The sequence below is a fragment of the Clarias gariepinus genome, chromosome 10 (assembly GCF_024256425.1).
Source record: "Clarias gariepinus isolate MV-2021 ecotype Netherlands chromosome 10, CGAR_prim_01v2, whole genome shotgun sequence".
In the NCBI taxonomy this organism is placed as follows: domain Eukaryota; kingdom Metazoa; phylum Chordata; class Actinopteri; order Siluriformes; family Clariidae; genus Clarias; species Clarias gariepinus.
Window position 1 is genome coordinate 26,017,690 of NC_071109.1, and position 24,726 is coordinate 26,042,415.

At 37.3% G+C, this 24,726-nt stretch overlaps 1 protein-coding gene across 1 annotated transcript; it reads right to left on the reverse strand.

Moving 5' to 3' along the window:
• Nucleotides 1-2,199: 2,199 nt before the first annotated feature.
• Nucleotides 2,200-24,503, reverse strand: slc30a9 (solute carrier family 30 member 9). Its single transcript, XM_053505202.1, has 33 exons — nucleotides 24,442-24,503; nucleotides 24,064-24,178; nucleotides 22,821-22,874; nucleotides 22,148-22,260; nucleotides 21,987-22,055; nucleotides 21,601-21,656; nucleotides 21,406-21,468; nucleotides 21,116-21,311; nucleotides 19,567-19,714; nucleotides 19,284-19,472; nucleotides 17,886-18,007; nucleotides 17,596-17,706; nucleotides 17,404-17,502; nucleotides 17,225-17,276; nucleotides 16,526-16,775; nucleotides 12,812-12,957; nucleotides 11,829-12,026; nucleotides 11,690-11,737; nucleotides 11,503-11,602; nucleotides 11,238-11,330; nucleotides 11,050-11,132; nucleotides 10,797-10,855; nucleotides 10,373-10,440; nucleotides 9,599-9,701; nucleotides 9,042-9,097; nucleotides 8,770-8,905; nucleotides 8,620-8,659; nucleotides 8,420-8,491; nucleotides 8,184-8,291; nucleotides 7,305-7,470; nucleotides 7,081-7,210; nucleotides 6,891-7,004; nucleotides 2,200-6,103 (listed from the first exon to the last, which is right to left on the reverse strand). Exons 1-33 carry the CDS (start codon nucleotides 24,460-24,462, stop codon nucleotides 6,059-6,061), a joined length of 3,423 nt encoding a protein of 1,140 aa, XP_053361177.1. The 5' UTR covers nucleotides 24,463-24,503; the 3' UTR covers nucleotides 2,200-6,058.
• Between the last annotated feature and the right edge of the window lie 223 nt (nucleotides 24,504-24,726).

The following is a 24,726-nucleotide window of genomic DNA, read 5'->3' on the forward strand; positions in this document are numbered from 1 at the left end:
AAAATAAAGCTATGTGGGTCTCTCAATAACCAGAAGTTCACCGAAATAAAGGTGCGTCTATGCAATTAACAGTACAAAAAAATGATTGGTGGAAAATCAGTGGGAGCTTAAGAGTTAAGACTTTGAGTTATTGATCAGAAAGTCAGGGGCTCATAACTGCCAATAAGCTTAACTTAGCTTAACCGTGTCTGCTCCAGGGGTGACATTTACAGTAACAGCTGACCCTTTATTCTGATTTTCTTACGTTTCCTTACCAAAAGCTGGAAAGTATATGGTCACACCTTAGAAAACTGAAGCTAAAGTAGTGTATTAAAAATTATTAAAATGCATCAAATTGGACCTTAAGGACATTGAAACTAACTGGGGAATAATGGTGTAGCTGTATAGTACCTTCCTTACTGTACATCACTATTATCAGAAACACAAAGCACACTGAGAAATATATGAGTCTATGAATGAATGTTTTTAATGTAAAAATTCACATCTTATACACACAATATAGAATTTCGGTGAGCACACATAGGTTTTACCTTAGTCAAGATTGCAAGCTTGTAAAAGAAAAATGGTTGCATAACAAACTAAAACAAAGATCTGCTCATCAAACAAGTGTGTATTTTTTTTTTAATTACTCCTTTTACCTGTGGTTTACACACAAAAAAAATGAAAACACTGTGTATTAAAATGTGTTTTTGTATATGGTAATGAAAAAAATATTCTGCATTTGACCAGTCAAAATCCAACAAGATGGAGCACGAAGCTGACTCCATCCGTGTCCAGATGAAGACACACCAACACTGGATGCTGATGTAGAATATATAGGTTACATTGCAAAGCTCCTTAAAAGCAGAAATAAAACTATATATATATATATGTTTCCTTGAATTTGTCCGTTTCTGTTGGACGGATCCCAGAGACGAAGCGGATGGTCGATCTCTCCGTCTCGACAGATTGTGCCACACTGACACTGTGAGGAGGGAGGACAGAGGATGGAGGACGGTGGTGTATTTGGTCTCTGTGCTCTCATAGCCCTGTACAATGCTGCTTGATTTCCGACGCCACAAGGCAGCATTGTAAAGAGGCTCAAAGCGCAGAGCAGGACGGCACGGAAATCATTTATCCATCCACATCTTCTCGAGATGAAAAGAGGGGGAGGACAAAAAAAAAAAACCCACACACAGTAGCTACTGCTGTCATTTCCAGTTTCTTTTCTTACAACATACAGCCATGAATAACAGCAGAGAAAGCACAAATGAAGTCACGGTCAGCTGCGCCCCCACCGGTGCGCCTACGGAGGAAATGCAAAGAAATACAGAGGTTACTAAGAAATCATCATAGGGATATCAGGTGGACAGGTTACAGCAATGAACTTGGACATGCATGTGCATGGGAAAAAAATGAAATGTTTAAGAAATCCTGTTCTCACCACATTCCCATATATGAGTGGCATATATATATATATATATATATATATATATATATATATATATATATATGCCAGAAATAATAATCACCTGTGTGCATGCAGGTTAAAATCCAGTGCAATCCTTATGATTATTGATTTATGATCTAAATCATCTTATGTTACAAAAGAAAGACAAATGCATCATCGTGATGGAGGGAGGACATGCAGCAGATGCAGCTCGGTGATGTACATCTACCTTCCTCTTTCTTCTTTTTCTCCCCTCTGATCGACTCTTCTCTTATCACTAAGATCTTCCTCTGTGTGCACTAATGCAATCAGGCGTAAATAAATGCACGCTGCAAAAAAAAAAATTAAAAAAAAAGGTTTAACGCGATTAAATCCCATTTTCCCTGAAACTCCACTCGGTCCGTGTCGCCTCTGTGAAGCTGCTGAAATCCGTCACACCGTGTACGTGTGTGTGTGTGTGTAAGTGTGTGCGCATTCTCTCTGTGTCTGTGTGTGTGTGTGTATGAGGAGCTCGTGAAGCTCTTGATGGACGGCTGGAGTTCCCGTGGGCTTCCGTAACGGAAAGCGATCTCAGCCAATCAGAACGCTAGAATCGTCTGGCGCGCTTCACACGGCTGACCAATAGGAGCAGCGCGTTTCCAGCTCGCGCTCTGTGTTACACATGAAGGGTTTTGCGTGGAGAAAAAAAACATATATAGAACGTTGCTTTTTACCGCATTTAATACGTATAAAAAGGTTCATTAAAAAAAAGGACACAAAATTACACTTCATAAATGTTTTGTTGGAGTTTTATTCAAGACAATTCTCTTGGGGTTTAACCAAATTCTGTAAATGTATAGACAAGAATGTAACACAATACATGTCTACTGCATTCCATCCATCCATCCATCCATCCATCTTGGAGCCTCTATAGTCCAACTAGGGACTGTGGAGGCCAGTGGTGACCATTGTATTTATCCCCATTTTTACAAGCGTGGTAGGACCTCCAGTCAACGATCACATACTACGGGCAATTTGGAGACACAGATTAGTCTAATCTGTATGTTTTTGGACTATGGGAGGAAACCGGTGTACCGAGAGGAAACCCATGCAAACCCCGAGTGTGAATCAAACCTGGACCATGACGGTGCAAGGTGACAGTGCTAACCACCTATACTGAGCCACCATATACTGTATTACTAGTGTTTTAATTAAAGAAATGTTCATCTGGTTGAGATTAGACATGCACATAAGGATTAGAATTTTGCCATTTCATTAAAAAAAATAAAATAAAATCACAAGTATGTTTTTTTTTTTAATGCATCGTCCCTTAGCACCTGCCTGGACAGTAAAGATGAGACATGATATAATTTATGTGTTGTACACACTGAATTCAAATCAAATATATATTTTTTATTTATCTGTTGGCATTTGAGGTAGTAAAATGTTGCAGTTCCTCTATAACCCTATAGTTGATGCACTAAAACCTATTCACCGATACCCCATTTCCACCAAAGTGAACCAGGTGCTAGTCCATGTCTGGTGTTAGTGCTGGTTCAATAGCGAATCTACTAAGAACTGGCGTTGTTTTATTCATGGGCTACAGTGTCACACCATTACACCACTGTGTGCATCTCTACAATGCTAGCACATCACCAACACAGGAAAACTAAAAAGCGTGCTGCCCATTGCATTTTGAGTCCATACACTACACATTACTATATGATACTAAAGATGGCGATCACAAATTTTTAATAGGTTGTGATAATCCTGCTTTCAGACGCTGATGTAAGTGGCTCTTTGTTTTGGCTCTATGAAGCCTTGGTGGAGAACAGGCACAGAATCCGGACTGGTACTGTAGGACAAACTATTTGCCAAGTTTGTTTAGAACTACAACAACCCCTCGGCCCCCAAAAAACTAACAGTCAATTGAGATATTTATAAAACTGTAAAACTAAAAGAATCCCAATACAAATTGTTGTTATATTGAATCAGGTGCTATCTCTACTGGACCGGACAGTCTCTGTGGTATAAATCAGCCTGTTAATTAGTTTAAATTTGAGAAACAGAACCTGCTAAATTTGTAAGAAAAGATCACAGGCAGGTACAAACCAAAACACATGAGCAGGATTAAAAACTAAAAAAAAAAAAACCCTGAAACTTATGATGTCGTTGAAATATGACAAACTGTCAAAGCCTCCTGGTTTAATCCACACCCACTTTAGGTGTCAATCTAAATACAGTTATTTAGAGTACTAAACAGATTAGGAGATTATCATAGTGCCATGCCTCTAATAAATTAGATTTATTAAAGTCACATCAAAAACATTTTAACCCATCTGCCCTCTCAGAAATTGTTGGTGTTACCATCAAGGTTACATCTTTTGTATGTTTAGTATGTATCTGTTGAACCTGGGACTGTCCAATCTGTAACGCAATGCCTTAAGCATTGAGAGCTTCCCCTGCCCCTGATTATCAGACATACATGACAAAAAAAAGTGACATTTCTTTGTGCATATAGGGGAGAAAGAAAAAAAACCCCATGAATTTCACTATACAGGAGTATTTCTGTCTAATGATTTTATCAACTTTTTAGACAATACTGTAAAAGTATTTGCTTTTTACAAACATTTACTTAGGCAAACTTACTACATTTATTAAGGTGGTAGTTTTGAACAACATTGGCTTGCATTGTTAATATTCAGTGTCAGAACTAAAAAAAAGGCTACATTGAGTTTCCAGCTTGAATCGAGTTTTTATAGGGATTTCTGTTAATTTCTCAGGAAACACAAAGATGTCTGTGGTAATCACATACAGTACAGTATACACTTCAGACATGGTCTATAAAAGGTACTTTGCTATAAAAGGTATTAGAGGATCTCTGGATTAGTACCCTGTAATTGAGAATGGTATATCTAAACATTTATTTCATTTTGCAAATGAAGAACTTAATTCAGTCAATAAAACAATGATGCAATCCAAGCATAATGTCAAGTACCTCTAACAACCCTGGGATTTGAACCCACAGCCCTCTTGTTAATAGTTCAGGACCTTAACTGCTAAAAGTTACTTTTCCTAGCAATGTGTGCTTCTTCATTTTCTGACTTAACATCAGTACTTGATGTCGATTTCTTTACAACCTGTGACTAAAACCCAAACAGTTTTCTCTTCTATGTTCATTTCTAATCACTAAGCAGATTAAGACAATATTGTTAGCGTTAATAGCAGCGAATAAGGATGTAGATGAAGATCAAAGCGTGTTTTTTAGAAACGTCCTGTTTCAGAAACTTTTGCTGTGTTTGTGTGTTATACACGATCAGTCATAACATTAAAATCGTTAACAGGCAGGGTCTCTCGGGTGTGCTGTGGTAATTCGTACCAGGACATTAGCAGTGGATTCTTCGAATCAGACTTGTTGGGTGCTTAATCAGTTTGGGATCTAGGGAATTTGGAAGGCTAGTTGACAGACTTGAGCTTTTTGCCTGCTGTACCCCATGCATGGTGTGCTGTGGTGCACTGGGTGTTCTGGTGCCTTTATGTCATGGACACCATTGGCTTTTTCTGTTGGATTGGACCGGATAGGCTATCCTCTGCTACCCACAAGCATAAATGAGCCTTGGGTGCCCATGATCCATTCACCAGTAATTGATGATCAATGGTATTTAATTTACCTAACAGGTGTTGTTATGGCAGATTGATGTAAGGTAGTATGTCAGCACAAAAAGGTCAGCCATGACACCTTTTGATGTCATCTTTGTGAGGGGAGGCTCAACTTACATTAGCTCTCATACAATCACCATTGATGTACTGTTACTTCTTTACCCTTGCTCTTATAATAAACTCCAAAAAGACTTAGTGAAGACCTGTCAAAGTTTTAAAAAGCTTCCCACAAGCTTCAGAATCACTATCAATTCAATTTATTGTCACAATGTGTGACTTAAATTATCATAAATTTTAATAACAACTAATTCAGCCATAAACTTTGATAATATAATACACATCTATAATAGACTCTTCAATTACTCGTCAGATCTTGAGGGGAAAATATATATATTTTTATATTATTATAAAATCTATATTCTAATTTAGAGTTTTCCAACTTGCACATTACCCATACTTGCATACTGTACTCACTTGTACAGGGATTAAAACACCGATACCCCATAAGAAAAAAAAACAAAAACAATCTAGGTTATTCTAGCAGTCCTGTTGAAATGAGTGAAACTGGCCTACAATTAGTTTCAGACACCCAGAGACTTAAAAAACTTGTTTACCGATCTCTGCATCATCTCAGCGTTCATATTCAACAATACAATTTATAAACACACGAAGAGTTCCTACATCAGCAAAACACTGATCAAAAAGAGTTCCTACATCAGCAAAACACAAGTTAACGTCATAAGTGCAAGCAGACTGGGGTCTTTTGTCAAAGTCTTTGGGACCTAAGGGAACACCATTATCGAGTGACAGAAGTGTGGGACATGTGGACTGAGCAAGGTCTACAATGACACGGGACTGATGAAAATTAAGACTTCCATCTGGATCAGGACCGGTTCAGTGGAGGTGCAGAACCACCTGATCCTCCTTCAACTGTGGGCTGACTTTTTCTCCGCCACGCAGATGCTGCGCTCCTCTCTGGTCTCACAGCGATTACAGGATCTCCAGATCAACGTGCCGGACTTCTGGATTGCGTTGCTGTTTTTTTTTTTGAGGGGTTAAAAAAAAAAGAAAAAAAAAAAAAAAAAAAAGAGAGAATGCTGTTAATTTCAGTGTGACATCAATATTCAAAACACTATTGGGCATGTTGAAGTCAGGCTCCAGACAGAGGTTTATCCAAAAGAAAGATTTGTTAAACTCAGGCCAGCCTGCTTATTTGTTAAACTAGTCTGTTTTGTGTGCCCAAACTGCAGATCCATGACACACACATACACAGTACATAAGTGTCTCAGTAACTTCCACCGTGCATGCACAAGGTTTGTACAGAAGTGTCTGTAAGATGCAATTTACGCCACAAGCTATGAAAATGTTTTATCAATTAAATAAAATAAAAAAAGTACATTGCACAGGAAATAAATATTGCTTAATGCAAGCTTCCAGATACATTCACTGATCTATTATTTCTGACTTATAAACACTGTAATATTATGCTTGGTTTCCCTGAGGGAAAATAAAATATTAAGAAAGGAAAGAATTTGAAAAGGTGAAATTGAGTTGAGTTATTAAAATTGTTGAGCTCAGCTTGCTCAGTCTATGCACGTGTGGTCATGTATGTGTGTTAATAAATCTACAGTGCACTGACAGTACAGAGTCAGCTTCAAGTGAGCGGACACACTGCAAATTTTTTTAGAATGTCTAAAACATTTAATTAAGGTAGATGAGAGGGGGAAAAAAGCATGCAGTATGTGTTCATATTCTTTTACCATAAATGTTGAAACATAAGCAATTAAACATTTGAAGGAATAGACATGTGTTTCCAAAAAACCTTGAGCTCTTTCTCCAGCCGGTCCACTTCTGCTCCTAGGGTGTCAATGATGTTTTCCCCATGCTTCAACATAAAGGCCTCCAACTCTTCAGGAGTCTTCACTTGCTGAATGTCCTACAACAAAAAAGTTTTTTTTTGTTAATAAGAAGTACAACACTCTTACCACGCAGTGTCATTGTTCTATACCTACATTTAGGATTTGATCGATGTCCTGCTTTTCCAAATACGACCGTGTAACCACTCGTCCATCGAAGTCCACCTCGGCCTTGAAGCGCACTTTACTTAGTCCCATATCTGTAGCCTTCACGTCATGGATAGCTCTGAGGACATGATACAACACACGCTAGAAATATGCACTTGTCCTTGGTTGCCCATTGATGCTCTGCTTGTACATCTGCAATTTTATAAAGTTACCTGACAGCGGGGTCGTTCTCCAGGAACTCTGTGAGCTTCTGTACATGCTCGGCTTGGATGGAACGACCCAACAGAGCTTCTGTGTTGGTGTAGATAAGGAAGGCTGAGACGGTGCCCAGCAAAGTCCCCACACCCAGGGAACCCAGGCTGTCATAATAAGGGTTACCTAAAACACAGGAGAACTACATCAATACCGAACAGCTTTCAGCATATGTTTAGTCAAAGAAGCAGTACAAGTAGTAGTAGCAGTAGAAGGAGGAAAATATGATAAACCAAGAGAACTTCTTCAGTACTAAACACCACAGTAATTTTTAGTTCTTTAATTTGATTAGTCCAAAGATGCTAATTAATTTTCTACAGCAACCATGACAGCATTGTTGGTTGTAAGGTAAATTATTAATTTATATTAGTAAACTCATTCTAATCCATTATGGTTTCTATAGTAACAACTTCAAGGGGGGGATGCTCATCCTTGATCAGATAAAAAATATGTGGAATGATTGATACAGTCACAGTTTATAAAAGAAGCTGTATTCAGGTTTAATGAAACAAGTCTCCACTGTGGGAGCTGCAAAGTCAGGGCTGTTTTTTTACATTTCTGTAAGATATTTTAAGGAAATATCTTCATGAACGGATTTTGCACTTCTCTGATTCCTGACATCATGATAACCTGTTCGTTTTTGTCTTAATAAGTCAGAATAAAAAGCCTGCTAAAGTATTAATGCTTATAGCTGTTAAAACAAGTGATAACAGAACCTAACTTGCCTTGCTGACATTAAATGCAACCCTAAAACAAATGTGAAAAATATGGTGCATCCTTTATTAATTAAAAAAAATGTCAGAGGAGTTTATGGTACTTGGTTCATGATGTGTGTTTACCTGTGAGTGACGTTAGACCCATGCAGCCTGCAGCTAATACCACACCCAGAACAGCTGCAGCATCCTCCAGCAATACCACATTAGTGCTAGGGTCTCGGCTCTGCCTTACTGCAACACACACATAATGCAACAGCCTTATGTAGTGCTTAAAGCCAGGAAATAGTCTTTAAGAGGAAAAACCTTGTGCACAATATTTAAAAGAATTAGCTAAATAGCTATTTAAATATGCATCATACCATATTCATAGAAAGAGAGCCCTTGCTTATGAGCACTCTTCCTGATTTCATTAATAGCCACCAGGAGTGTTGCTGTGTGAGGAAAACATAGGAATCTAAGAAAAGCCATGTTTATTGTGGTTCATTTCCTTATCAAAGATAATCCCAAAATTATAATATTAAAAATATGAATAAATATAAAATAAAAATAAATATATTACCGCCTTCAGAAACTAGAGATCCAGCTAAAATACAGTATGCCTGCAACACAAATGCAGATATTAACGATCTTACTATTAAATAACTACAATATAGCACATATAATTTTAATAACTACACTCTTCCATAAATCTATAGGAAGAGTCACTAACCCAGAGCAGTGACTCTATTGGGTGAGGGTGCATAAGACCAATAATTCCGTGGTACCAGGACAGACCAGCGCCCATCATAAAAATGCCCACACCGCTGATGAGGGAGGCGATGTAGCGCATGTTGGAAAACCCATACCTTTGAAAAAAAAAAGATAACAAGGAACATCTAAGTGTTTGATCAATGACTATTAATTAAAACTTCTGCGAGTTACTTAACCCGAAGTTGTTTGTTTAATGTATGTAAGTAAAGTCACTTGTTTGTTTGTACTTACGGGTGGCCAGGGTCAGGGTTACGCACAGACTGGCTTATTCCCAGTGCAAGAAGGCCCTGAAGGAAAAACAATAGCATAAAGCATAAAATCAGTAATGTATTGAGTAATGTGTTCAGAGAGACAAACATTGATTAGAAGTAAAATTGCAGCACACATTTAAAAAACTAAACAAGATTACATGAACCCTAATATACAGGGTACACCGTAAAACCCATTTCCTCCACATGTTAGCCCAGCCAAAACTTTTGTTACATTCATCCTCACAAAATCAAAATACATTAAATCAAACAAGGTCAGGTTTGACCTGAATAAAACTCACATAAAACAGAAACAAGTTCTACTATAAAATAATATACTTCTCGCTTGTCCTGTGTCTGTTACCTCCAGTGAATTGGTCATACAAATTTTATACTTTAAAGTCTGAAGTATCTCAGGAAATTTTAAGGTGGCTCCTCTATCACCAGTATTAAATACATATGTTGTTTCATCTGTTTATTGCATCCAATATCACTTTAACCACCGAAGCAATTTAAAAACAAAGAGGGAACATGTATAACCTGGTTACAGGTATCTGCCAGGGAATGGATTGCCTCTGAGAACATGCTGGCTGATCCAGTATAAACCCACGCCAGAAGTTTGAAAAAGAAATTCAGTCCATTTCTGAGAAGCAAAACCAAAAGAAGAAAACAAGCATAAATTAATTTCATTTTTGCATCATCAACAATGACATGGAATGTACTAACTGATAATGTTTGTTTTGCATATTTTACAGCATCAAATATGTATTATATTTTATATGGCCAAAGACCAGTATTTGACAGCCGGATGATGATTATTATAATTTGTAATAATAATAATAATAATAATAATTAGTTTGTTAAAAAAAATATTAATTTGTTTCATACAACAACTAATTTGCTGGGACTATGCATCCTGACCGGTTTAATAAAATCCTAATATAATAACAAATGTGTCTTTTTATCATTAATTATTAACTGATTATTGATAATGTGTTCAATTATCAGTATAGAAAAAAATGTGCAACTCTACATGACACTCAGTGTTTTTCTTTATAATAGAACAGTTCTATTAAATGGAGAAATTCTGTCTGTTGGGCTTTATTTAACAAACATTTCCCTCAGAGCCTGTGTTTCATCTATTCAATCTAATCTAAAATAACCACTGAGCCACTTCTGTCCTGTTTACTCTTTAATGTTGAATGCAAACTGTCCATGTGGCCTCTACGGCACACAAACGAATTCTCAGTATAAACTGCACATGATGGCTCTTTATGAAGTTACTGAAGTGCTTGAGCATATTTGGAAACTTACATGCATATCGCTACCACCACCACTTTTCCTGGCCCCTGGAGGAAAGTAGCCCTTTTGCCAGATCGAGGCTATGGAAAAAGGTTTTAATGTTCAAACAAACAAACTACTACATTATAAATGAACTTGACAATACAGAACAGAAATTTGATAATAGTGACAATGATGTCCCTATTCAGGGACAGTTCAATAAGGCAGGTCACATATGTCAATTAAGGATTATAGTTTGTATAAGAAATATTAGAGCTAGTGAGCAAACGCTACCTTCATGTGAATGGACCCAAGATAATTGATATAAAGTTCAGCACAAATACAGTACCTGTCCTGCATCAACTAATTACTGCTAAATCATCCATTACGGCTGGAGCAATTTCCTCCGGCTACTAAAGACAGAGTTTTCTGTTGCTACATGAGAATAAATACTTACTTTTGTGTTTCCCCTGAAATCCTTGTACTCCTTTAACAATTGCTGATTGCGGAATATTTCTAATAAGAGAACACATGAGATTAAAAACACAGAAACTTAGGCCAAACACCAACATTAGTCTGAAAGCTCTTTAAAATTTTAAGTAAATACAAAAGACTGGACACAATTCGGGGTCATACACATTTGAAAATATTAACACATTTAATAAAAATCTCATTTTGTAATTCTATCGCCAGCTGTAGCAAACACATACTCTCTTGGTACTGTCGCTCCACCTCTTTCCTGAGATTCCTCTCTCGAGCAAGGGCCTCCATGCTGCCCCAAACCTCCAGACCCCTATAACCCACAAAACATCAGCATCAGCGAAGGAGAAACTGAGCCCTACAGCATGTACTGAGTTAACCGTCAAAGTTATGGATCAGCAGGTGTAAGAGGACATACTTGGCTTCTACGTCTGAGCGTAAAAATACTGTGAATGCCTCTGTGTCATCATGAGGACTCCGTCTACGAATCCTTCTCAGTTGCTCCAGGTCACTGAAAACATACAGGGACATGTAAAGTCATCAGAAAAGACTATGTAATTTAAAAATGGACAATAAATATGCATTCAACTTTATCATATTGACAAATTAAACAGGGCAAAGGTGAAAGATAATCTTGAAAATGTAAAGTCAGTGTACCAAGTCTAAAAAATGAACAGATTTACCTGGGTTTGAGACAGAACTCATTCATAGCCCTGACAGCAGTGATGAAATTGTTCTGAGTGTATTTGGAACCGTATTCTCGCTTCTTCAAAACTGCCCGCACTGTAAACATCAGGAGGAACAGAAGGTCACACAGAAAGCCACAACAGAAGCAAGCAGATGACTATAACCTTACAGTGCCTGCTTTACCTTTTACTTGAATGCTCTCTGCTTTTGGCAGACTCAGAGGTTTAGATCCTTTACGAAAATAAATAAAGAAAATAGTTAGGAAGAATTACGTTTATCCCTCCGATGTCAAAAACATAAACAAGGACAGAGTAACAATCACCAGGTGGCTCTTTGGAGAGCTGTGTAGTGAGCACTTCTTCTGTGGGTTTTGTATCATTTTGACCCGATTCTGTTGGCGGTTCACCTTTACTGCTTCCTGCAGTAGAAAAGTACTGAATCTGTGACCAGGCTGAGGAAGCTCCTCTGGGATCAGTGAAGCTAAACCATAGACTGCGGCCTTTACAAATGCTTTGCCACCCTGCACACAAAGAATATTAAAGATTAATATTAATCAAAAGTTCATGCAGAAACCATTTGGAAGTGTTGGATTTTCCAAATGTGCTGCTAACACTCCAATAGAGCATTAAAATTTATATTAAAAACTTCTCTATTATGAGTATGTATCCTGTTTCGAAGATTTTGAATTTGATAGGATCACAGATAATAATTGGAAAGTCTAAAATACAGTCTAATGCAAGTTCATGTAGTGTGTAGTAGGCCTGGGCAACAGAATAATAATATATACTGACAATAAACACCTCATACATAACAATAAAAAAAAATGTTCGATAGGACGGCAGGTTAAAAGTTATATAATAGAAGATCACAGATAAGTGTCTATTTTTGTATTAATAAATGAGAATAATGAGAAAAAAAGGCAAAAATGAGAATAATGAGAAAAAAAGGCAAAAAAAAAAAGAAAGCAAGAATAAAGCAATAATTTTACAGCTCACTTACAACACTATTTAATGAGTTATAGAGTTTATCTTTCTAATGTTTATTGTGTATTATTAATGTTGCATCAATATAGCAGTTGATTTTACTTGCTTTCTTTGTGTGACTTAATCTAAGATCATTCCATTATTCTTATTTATTTAGTTTTAGGGTGAGTACCTCTCCATCCTTTTTAGCCTTGATATATATATATATATATATAAAAAAAAGATTTAATTGAAACTTTTAATAATATTTAAAATTAGAATATAGCCTGGTCATAGCTCATTAAAACTGAGCTGATCGAAGATATACAGTTGTGAGGGTTACCATAACATGGGCGTGTTACTCGGGGAGGAAGATGAGACAGGTGAGCTCGCTGGTGCAGAGAAATTCTGCACAAAGTCTGCCATGGCCGATGTGCCAGGTAGGGAAACATCCTCGCTGTGGCGAGTCCTGAAGAACACCACGGGAACCTGAGGGAAATTCACAAAGCAGGAAGTGTATAATGATGAAGTGAGAACACACTCAGTTCAAAATTTTGCAATGATCAGACACAGGCTAGTGAGGAAACACAGTGGACACAAAGGATTCAGTTGGAGGAACTCTCAAGCATCTTTCTTTAAGAAAGCAAATTACTTCAGGAATAATTGTAAATCTAAATTACACAGACAACAATATACATCAGGACATAAAATATTTAATTCACTTCATGCTCACAGTTTACTAATAGCTTCATTATTAGACATCAAAAGCACAGATTTAACAACTTATCCCATAACACACAAACCCTGTGTATCCCTGCAAATTCTGATGATAGCTAACTTAATGCAATGCAGACATGCAAAAATGAGCTCATTGCTATACGGTATTAAAAAAAACTTAAGAACTTAAGATATAAATTAAATTTACTGGGTTCATATGAACATTTGGCAGCAATGAAATTGGTCACATTGGACCTAAGGCCGTTTAGTCTGAAAAAAATCAGGCATTTTAAAGAGCAATTAAGAAAAATAAATACAGTATGATTGTTTCTGTCTAATATGTTAAATTCGATCTGCAAAAGCTCTCTTATTGTTGATATTTGAATGAATTGGGGACTGCCATGTTTATACTATAACATTATTACAGAACACACTACATATGCAAACGCTCACAAAAAGTTAGTCAATTTTAACTATCTATCTCACTACATTTTAAATAATTATTATTTTAAGCACAACTAAAGAAAAGAAGGCACGAGCAAATGTCACACTATGTATTACTTTGAATTATATATTACATCATTGGAGTAAAACTTTTGAATGGTGCAAACGTTTTCAAGAAGGCTGTACATCACATGAGTGCCAATCCCAGCTGTGATGGCTCAGAGCCCAATGCAGTTGTTCCCATAAACATTCAGCGACTTGAACACCTGATCCTTCAAAATCGACTTGTTGTGAACTTACAGTAAAGACAAAACTAATTAATAGACAATTAGACAATATCTAATTAATAATTGAGTACTTTATTAATCCCAAAAAGAAATATCTATTTTCGAATATCCCAGTTAGGAAGCTGGGGTCAGAGCGTAGGGTCAGCATGGATACTATACCCCTGGAGTGGATACGGTTAAAAGCCTTGCTCATGGGCTCAACAGTGGTGGTGCTGGGGCTTGAACCCCTGACCTTCCAATCAGAGACCCAGTAACCCACAGCCTTAACTGTTTGAGCTGCTATTGTCCTTCATGTTATTTTACTATATTTTACTCAACAATCGAATGTCTCGGGTTGGACTGAAACATGTCCTGTATTGGATTCACAAATGTAGTTGTGATATGAGCTACTGTATTGGTTTAAAACTTCATCTAAATTAATAAATTGATGGAATTGTCTATTCCCTAAACATTTACAACAAAAAAATTAAACTAACAGCATAATATTTGGAAAACATGAGGCTGTACATTCTGGTAAACAAACAACTGGGGCATAAATAAAAGCTTTGCAACCAGTACAACCAGAGGTAACCAGTATAACCGGTGATTACTATCTTCATGCACATAATAGCAGCCTAAAAGATAAAGACACTTTATCCTGATGATTTAATAATAAATAATAGATTTAATTGTTATCTGTGTGAGATATTAAGGTTAAAATTCTCGGCTGTTATTCCTGTCTCTGTGCTGTTAGCTAGAAGAACGAGGACAATAGCTAGTTTAGCCATTAACACCTGTCCTACAGCTCTGTTCTTCTCACTAAACCACAAAGTGAATTTAAACTGTGAGAAATGAGACGTTATATCCACCCTGCGTGTTTATTAGCTGTGAATAGACAGTCATGGTGGAATAACTCTGACCGGTAGCGTTAGCTAACTAGCCGGCTAACAGAACCCACACAGACCCACTTACACAGCTACTCCCTCAATAGAGTTACACACTAACGTTATATCCTCACAGTCTTTACCTTTATGCAGCAGTCTGTGCTCCACATATCTTACTCCATCTCCTGTGTGTAGTAATCGGCTCACTCACATCGCGCTCACTGTGAATCAGCTAACTCCATGAAAACAGTCACGGTGCAAGTGAAGCGAGCGCGTTCTCGCGAGACACTGGATGATTAAAGTCGTTAGACTGCTCGGTGGGCGGGGTCAGACACGAGGCTGCGTCCAATAACAATACTGTACACTTCCACTGAGTGCACTAGGACGAATGTTAAAGATCAGACGGTTTATACCATCTGTAGTGCGCTGGTACAGGGAGTGGACGCTATTGAGGATTGAACCTCTATTTTGGTTTCTGACTGACATAGTCCGAATGCAGATAATTATTGCATATAGTATATTATAATTACACAGTCTAGTATTTAATCTAAGAAAAATGGCCATGAACATGTGTGTTTGTAGTAGTAGTAAATTATTATTAATAAAATGAATAATAAAAGTAATTAAAAATAACAATAATAATAATAATACATTCTTATTAAAGACTTGTTTAACTACGCTGCGTGGTTTAAATAAACTAGTTAAATTGCCCTAAATAACGTTTTTAATGAAATTTAATCGAATATACTGTAGATATATACTGTATTCATATATGTAAATATTATATATTTAAATTACATTTAAATTAAAGTTAATTGATGATGAATGTTATTGTTATTATTTTTGTTCACTGGCAAGCTACAGTATGGCTGTAAAAATACTACTACTATATTATATTATTAAACATATATTCTATGTAATATATTGATAAAAGCTATATAAAGACTAATAATAATTACCTTATTATCAAATAGTTGATTATTTAGATTTGCACAGCTGTGTATTATTTAGGATTACTAAATATGATGTGATTCATATAACATAATAATCATATATTAATATATAGCTGGTGTAATATTATCATGAGCAATATTAGTAGTAGTAGTAATAATAACAATAACTGTAAATAGTTATATTTATTATGAACATATAAGCAACAAAATCTTCAACGTCATAAATGGCATTATGATCTAATCCATATTTAAATGATCTTCAGTAAAAGGAAAGAAAGCAAAGTGTCTCTGGCCCAGTTACAGTACAAAACAGACAGTAGAAGCTGACATGTTGGCGCCATCGTGTGTTAAAGACTGAAACTACAGGTAGTAATTAACTTATTTATGCCTTTGTCGTTAATAATCACTTTATCCTGGTCAGGGGGATCTGGTGTCTGCACGTTCAAAGTACATACTGATTATGGAAACAATTCAAACCGAGTTTACCCTGCTCTGTGCCCTTGTACTGTAAGGACATTGTAAACACCATAGAGAAAACAGATAATCCAACGTATTACCTTAAACTCAGCAAAGATTAAACATTTTAAACAGCTCAGTATTTATTTAACAGCAAATCTAGATCATAGCTCTTTTGATGTCCTTGCTTTAATCCCACTCTGTCAGATTTTCAAGTTCTTGAAGCCATTCTCTCTCAACCTAAACATAAAGAAAAATCTGGATCAGCTCAAATCAATAAAATAATGTTCAGCAAACAATTAACTAAAACACAACACACACAATCCTTCATCCTAACATGCTCTCTACCTCTTGGTTTTTGATTTCAGTAGTGTACACGGAGCCAGATGAAGATCCTGCTAAACACTTTTCATCCCCTGGTCCCTCAGAAAGCGATGCACAGAACAAAGGAGTCATTGGACTTTGCAGAATCTCCCACAAACAGCTTGTAGAGGCTTCTGAATCCCCTGCAGAAGTCTCTGGACACTGTCTCTTAGAGCTGAATGGAGACCGCTTTTTATCTCTGTGAGCCCTCTTACCAGGCAGTCCTGGAATGAAACATGAAAATGAATAAGTGGCAAACTTACTAAAGGATAACAATTAGCCACCACCAAACATGCAGGGTTGGATGAAATATGTAATAAATAAAAGGCACTGCAGTGTTTACATATACATCCCAGTTTACACTGCACCATAGTCTCATGTCACTGTGTTCAACTGAATATAGTTTCCTTTGATTAGTGTGCGTATAGTAGTCTTAATTATGTTTTAAGGTTTTTTAAAAAGAAATACGACGTCTGTGCTTGGATTATTATTATTATTATTATTATAACACTCCCTGAAAAGGCTTGTACAGTGGGCTCCATGCATGATAGGTGCATTGCTTCATGCACTTCCCTTCTCAAATAAATGAATGAATGTTTAAAAAAAGGCAATAATTTAACCCAGCTGAAATGGAGAATGTTTTTTTTTTGGCCAAGAAGTGTATGTCACTCACCCTCTTCACAGGTCTCAGTGCTATTCTGCTCAGAAACAGCTTCCTCCTCTGCCTGGAAAAAAAAGATCTTTATCTATCTATCTATCTATCTATCTATCTATCTATCTATCTATCTATATATATATATAATATCTATGCTATATAAATATGCTATAAATATACTATATAAATGACAAAACCCTTTCAGCTGTGCACCCTGGACGGGATGTGAAACGGCCATATATGACTTTCTGAAGAGTCTGATGTAATGATATAGACAAATCATGAGTGTTCTGGACCTAAAACACATATACACACATGACATATAAACCAGTTTAAAACTGACTAAACATTGTCAAATGTGCTTTGCTGAACCAGGCATGTGATAATACCTTCATGTTATTTAGACAGGCTGAACGAAACTTTACACTGCTACTGCTGCTCACAATACTGTTCACAGAACTAAGGATCACTGGCATGGCAGTCTGAAACGTCTTGCTGGACTACACCACGACATGCAAAACAGCAAGGAAAATATGCATACACACAAACACAAAGGAGATTCACAATAGCTAACTAAAATTCAAGTGCAATTATAGTGTAAGGTTGGAAATTTTCAATCTTTATAGTCAAAGAAGAATAATTAAGCTTTTCTAATGAGGGGGGCAGATTAGCCTCATACCTTTTTTCTTTTAAGGAATTCCTTCAAGGTGTTTCCCAGGAGAGACTGGATTGCTGCCCTTACTTTCTCTCCATTGTACCAGAGCATCTTGTCCAAGTACATCTCTAATGTCTCTTCATTTGCTTAATAAATTTCAAAAGGCAAAACAAATAACAACTATAACTCAAATCCAAATATTTCTAAATTAAATGTTATTTCACAAATTGCCATTTGCTGTACTAAATTTAATCAACCTGTTTAACACTAACAGGCAGATGAGAGAGACAGAGTGAGAGAGAGAGAGAGAGAGAGAGAGAGAGAGCTCTAAAAATCACAAACTGCATCTTTACAATATGTTTGTGCGATAAATTATTTATGATATTATCATTTTAAAAAGGCAGCATGGTGAGCAAGCAGGAAAAATGCAGATTCGGCTTATTGGCGTTTCCAAATTGCCCTGCTTGTGCCCAATCCAGGATGTATCCCACCTTGTGCCCCTGAGTCCCCTGAGTCCTCCAGCCTTTCTTTGACCCTGAACAGTATAAGCAATATAAAGAATGAGGTATTAATAGAAGGAGGAATTTTAACCAAGTGCTTGGAAAATATTCACAATTGTTTTGCCCACATTATTTTCTTCCTCTACATCATTGGGGCGAGGTAGCTTGGTGGTTAAGGTGCTGAACTACAAATCAGAAGAAATTACCCACAATAGCTCAGATAAAATCAAGCTTCGAGGTGGCAACCCGACCTCATTAGAAACGACCAACATCTCTACAGCGAGGGGAGTGTTCATCACATGCACAATAGCAGACCCTTATCCTACCCCATCCCTCACTCAGCCCTCTCAGTGGGTCAGTGGTTCTCAAGGTGTCGTTTGGAGAAACCCAAAGGTTATTATAATTTTTTTTAATATTGATGAACACCATTACATATATATATATATATATATATATATATATATATATATATATATATATATCATGTAATATAATTATGGACATAAATAATATGTAATATAATTAATGTATTATATTACTAAGTTCCTATAAATTACTATTTTTTTTTTCATTTGATCACTTAAAATAGATAAGTTTAACCCATATATCAATACATTTCAAACAGCTTAGACCTTAAAGGTTGTGTCAATTTACAGAATGTTCAGGGGGAAAAACTGTATAAGCAATATAATAAACACACAAATTTAATATACAGAAATATTTAGTTAAATCTGTGCTAATTACGTCTCTGGAATAAACTGAAAAAAGCATTTTAATTTGACACTAAATTATGCAACTAATTTATGTATAAAAAATATCATTATAAATCATTATAAATCATTATTTAGTTCTAGTGGGTCTGGCATCCTGGGATGCAGTAAAAATACTGAGTGTCATTAAGCAGTGAAATGATGATTCTTACTGATTAAGTCAGAAAGCTGGGAGTTAAAGGGGTCATCATGCTGGATGAAAAGGAAAAGAGTGAGCGTTTGCTCCACAGGACGACTCTGTTCCAGCTTCACTTCCTGACTCACAACCCGGCTGCATCCAGGCTTCGGTTCCTCACTTAGATCGTTATCCATAGAGAACTCCACGTCAGAGCACAGACAGCCTAGATATACAAACACAGCCATACTCTTTTATTAATGTGTCCTGCTTATATACAATGTAGTTTATAAGTACATATTAATCTGTATGCACTTTACCATGAGCAGTGTGTGTTTGAGTAGAGCTGACTTGAGGCAGACCTAGGTCTACCCAGGGCAGAGAATCAGACAGGCTCTGGAGGAAACTCTGCTGCACCTCACTCTCTCCTCGCATTAGAGGAACGCCACAGGGACTATACACTAACAAGTACCTTACATGTTAAGAAAAACCTGCTCATAAATCAATAGAAGACAGATTATTAATGTGGATTTGGTCATAAAGTACAAAAAATGTTTTTTGTTCTTAGATGACTTCATCAACCCTGATGCTAGAAAATCTGATGTAATGAAGATGCTTTAAACACTCCTGCTCGATTCAATTAGAAACTGCAAATCACACTTCATTTATAATAAGATAAGCTTGCACATTGCTAGGGCGGCACGGTGGGGTAGTGGTTAGCACTGTCTCCTTGCACTTCCAGGGTCCAGGTTCAATTCCCAGCCGTGCTCGATTCTCTGTGTGCATGTTCTCCCCGTGCTTGGTGGGTTCCTCCGTGTACTCCGGTTTCCTTCCACAGTCCAAAGATATGCAGGTTAGGCTAATTGTCATTCCCAAATTGCCTGTAAAGTGTATGTGTGTGTGTGTGTGCCCTGCAATGGATTGGCACCCTGTCCAGGGTGTACACTGCCTTGTGCTCTAAGCCTTTTGGGATAGGCTCCAGGTCCCTGCGACCCTAAATACAGGATAAAGTGGTATAGAAGATGAGTGAGTGAGGGCACATTGCTAATACACACACTCTTACGTATTATTATGACACTAATACAGTAATTCTACTAGATTAAAAGTATTTTAATGTTTTTTTTAAAGCACAATGTTATGTAAAGTACTTTTTTTGCCAAACATTTTACAAAAGACCACCTTTAACCAATAATAAAGTTTTTTTTTTATTTTACACTATCCCCTTTACTTTCCATTTAAACAGTTATAGAATATACACTATATTGCCAAAAGTATTCGCTCGTCTGTCTTCACATGTATATGTGTTTATGTTCCCAACTTTGTGGGAACAGTCAGGCTGGGATGACCCATGCCTGATCTTTAGTCCAGTGTCTGACCTCATAAATGTACTTTTGGGAGAATGGTCAAAAATTCCCAGAATTGCCCTTCTAGAAGAGTTTTAGCTGTTATTGCTGCAAAGGTGGGGGGAACATCATATTGAACCCTATGGATTAAAAATTGGATGTTACTGAATTTAAAATGCATGTAAATGTGGACGAACAAACACTTTTGGCAATATAGTGGATTATAATATTCCACACATTTTTCGATATGTTTATATTATCTTCAGCAAGTCAGAATCTCATCTCATCATGCAGCATGCGTTAGCTATTTTGCTCTTGCAATTATCAATATACAAGTCCTTTTTAAATAAAAACACAACTCAAAAACACAATGCAAACAGTGAGAAAAAGGTCAGTAGTGTAATTAGTATTACCTAATATTTTTCATAATGCACATATCCATATTGATTATGTAAATACAAACAAACAAACAAACAAACAAATATCAGCAAGTACACAAGCAGCAAGAATGTAATGTAAAGGATATGTGTATGTGTGAGATGCGAGTCGGCCAGTTGGGGTACTGCTTCATGCAGGGTCCGAGCACAGCCATGGTAGCAACGCTCACCTCTCCACACAACCCAGCCTCCACAGCTTCAGAGGACAGTAAGATAGGGAGCGTCTCCCCTAAAACCGGGTGCATCCGGGTACATGCAGGGAGAGACCTTACAAAGAACGGAGTCCTGCAGAGAAAAAAAGGCTACCAGATTTTTACCTTTACATCAGTTGCAAAAATAATAACTGGAAACTAATTTTCCTAAGAATGAAAAAGCTTACTGGTCAAATGCAGTACTGTCCATTGCAATGGCATGTCCGACCATGGAATATGTAGTTTTGACACTACAAGAAAAACATGGAAATGTGAAAAAAATAAACAAGTTCTTATGCATGTAGCATAAGATAATGGGTGACTTGTATCAGGAGAAACAGAGTAACAGGAATTAAATGATTTCTTGTTCCATTTCATTTCACCTGAATACTTGCTGGTGTGTTTGTTCGTTATTCCTTACTTTGAAGATAACTGTGACCTGCATTACATAAACCAAAAAAAAAAAAAACACAGAGGGTCAAATATGAGATAATACTCAATACTAAGATCAGTATCTACTGTACTTAAACAAAAGACTGTCTGTCAGATAATAATTGCAGTCAAATTTAGTTATTTGCTTTTGCCTAAAAAAATGTGATATAAATAATATTCTACATTTAATTCTAACATATTTTGTGACTTGTTTTATTTAGTGAATGTAATCTAAAATGCAATTTATAAATGCTTTATGCAATAATGTGTTGAGGTTACTTACACAAAACAGGACCCACAAACATATATATGTAAAGTAAAGGATCCCAGGTATTACCTGACCATGAACCAGACTGTATCTATGAAGAAATCTTACAATCTCCAATTCATGGCAGTCCTCATCCACCTGTAAGAGATCAAATGAAGCTCCTACAGGTGAGATTTATTTAGCACTAATGCACACAATGGTGTAAACTGTATTTCTTTGTACATTTGTACCTGGAATGAATATTCAAAGTGTAAAGGCCCAAAGTTATCTGAAAAGTTGCAGAGCTCTTCAGGATAAGGGCAGTTACAAAGAGAGACCAAGGAGGAAAGTCTGTCTCCAGCCTCTAAAAAAACAAAAATGAAAAAAATAAACACGTTATTTTTGTGGAAGTACACTAGATCATTTGATGAGCTTTAAAGAGAATGATAGATGAGGAAAAGAAAGTGACAGCTATGTATACCTAGTAATGATGTATTTGACTTATCAAATTTTTCATGTGTACATGAAATGAAACACAACATGTTTTTCGAGACTGTAAAGGTGTGTCAGACGTGTTTTTCAAACATTATAATGATCTTTAGTCTTAGGATGCCTTCAAGTAAACCTTTTAAGGCTAGTGTTAGTACATGTTAAAACCCTTCTTTTTTGGAGGCATTTATTTTGGCAGGTTTTTTCCTGGTATACAGAATTTTTTAACTAAACTAAAAATTCAAATATCTTTTAAACATTTAGCCATTAACACTTCTATACATTTATTGTGAAGCTTTGAGGTAAAATATAAACCAAATATGTACACCTTTATATTAATTGAAAATCTGGCAAAAACCGACTGAGTGTTATTGTTTATAAACCTGGACTATTGAAGTCAGCTCAGTTGGTTATGTAAAGTAAATGAACGCCTGCCTTTCTTAATGTTTTTCTTGGACACTCTGGAGCACCAGGGACCGGCAGCTGCAACTGCAAACAAACAAGAATTTTAGCATCAAACACTAAATGCACACACACTTACAAGGGTGAGTCAAAAATTATCTGCACTCTGGCTGTATTAAAAAACAAGGAGTGTGTTGTGTGTATGTGTCTCCCCATACCGTTGTGTGTGTGCGTGTGTGTGTTTGTGCTTCCCCATACCGCTGCATTGTGTGTGTGGGTGTCTGTTGTGTGTGTGTGTACATGTCTCCCCATATGTGTCTCTGGTGTGTGTTGTGTGCGTAAGGTGTGTGTGTATGTATCTCCCTATACCGTTGTGTGTTGTGTGTGTGTGAGGTGTACAGTATGCGTCCCCATACCAGTGTGTGTTGTGTTTGTGAGATGTTTGTGTCTCCCCATACCGGTGTGTGTTGTGTGTGTGTCTCCCCATACAGGTGTATGTTGTGTGTGTCTCCTTATACTGGTGTGTGTTGTGTGTGTGAGGTGTGTGTGTGTCTCCCCATACCGGTGTGTGTTGTGTGTGTGAGGTGTGTGTGTCTCCCCGTACCGGTGTGTGTTGTGTGTGTGTGTATACCGGTGTGTGTTGTGTGTGTGAGGTGTGTGTGTCTTCCCAATACCAGTGTGTGTCTCCCCATACCGGTGTGTGTTGTGTGTGTGAGGTGTGTGTGTCTCCCCGTACTGGTGTGTGTTGTGTGTGTGTCTCCCCATACCGGTGTGTGTGTGTCTCCCCATACCGGTGTGTGTTGTGTGTGTGAGGTGTGTGTGTCTCCCCGTACCGGTGTGTGTTGTGTGTGTCTCCCCATAACCGGTGTGTGTTGTGTGTGTGAGGTGTGTGTGTCTCCCCATACCGGTGTGTGTTGTGTATGTGAGGTGTGTGTGTCTCCCCATACCAGTGTGTGTGTTGTGTGTGTGTCTCCCCATACCGGTGTGTGTTGTGTGTGTGAGGTGTGTGTGTCTCCCCATACCGGTGTGTGTGTGTCTCCCCATACCGGTGTGTGTGTTGTGTGTGTGTCTCCCCATACCGGTGTGTGTGTTGTGTGTGTGTCTCCCCATACCGGTGTGTGTGTCTCCTCATACCGGTGTGTGTTGTGTGTGTCTCCCCATACGTGTGTGAGGTGTGTGTGTCTCCCCATACCGGTGTGTGAGGTGTGTGTGAGGTGTGTATGTCTCCCCATACCGGTGTGCGTTGTGTGTGTGAGGTGTGTGTGTCTCCCCATACCGGTGTGTGTTGTTTGTGTGAGGTGTGTGCTCTGCAGCACCAGTAACCCTCCCTTATCCACAGCGCGCGACTTCCCGCGGTTACTGCGGATCAGAACCATAAGCAGCCTGATGACCTGAAACACAAACACACTCCTGATAAACTCACCGGCGCGTGATAGTAACGGATTAACGACAGCTCCGAGTTTAAGCCGCTTCACAGCTAACGTTAGCTAAGAAACTCAGCCGTCCCGAGCTAGCTAGCTTTAACAACGCCGACACCTCACCGCGTTAGCGTTACACCTGTACTTCACCAGAACACTTTATTACTTGTTTATTATTCATGTGTAATTTATTTATTTATCATAAAACTTATAAAAGTTTAATATTACCAAGTTACCTGTTGCAGTTGAGTTCTCATTCTTCCTGACGCGCTTTCTTCTTTAACTCTCTCAGTCTGAGAGGAGGAGAGTCAGGCTGTTCATTAAATCTACGGTTTAACACTTAACTGCCAAGAACTTGACTAAAATCACGTGATTTTGAAGAAACATTATTTATTTATTATTATTATTAGTAGTAGTAGTAGTAGTAGTAGTAGTGGTTATTTACTAATACTAATACTAATCAGTATTAGTACAGATAATAGTAATTGTAGTAAAATGATGATGATGATGATGATGATGAT

Excerpts from the sequence above, each read along its gene's own strand:
- slc30a9 (XM_053505202.1), bottom strand. The coding sequence starts at position 24,462 with ATGAGAACTCAACTGCAACAG. Across the intron at positions 22,875-24,063 it reads CACACAAACAACACACACCG|TTGCAGCTGCCGGTCCCTGG; the intron begins GTATGGGGAGAC and ends GTTTGTTTGCAG. Across the intron at positions 11,331-11,502 it reads GAGTTCTGTCTCAAACCCAG|TGACCTGGAGCAACTGAGAA; the intron begins GTAAATCTGTTC and ends GTATGTTTTCAG.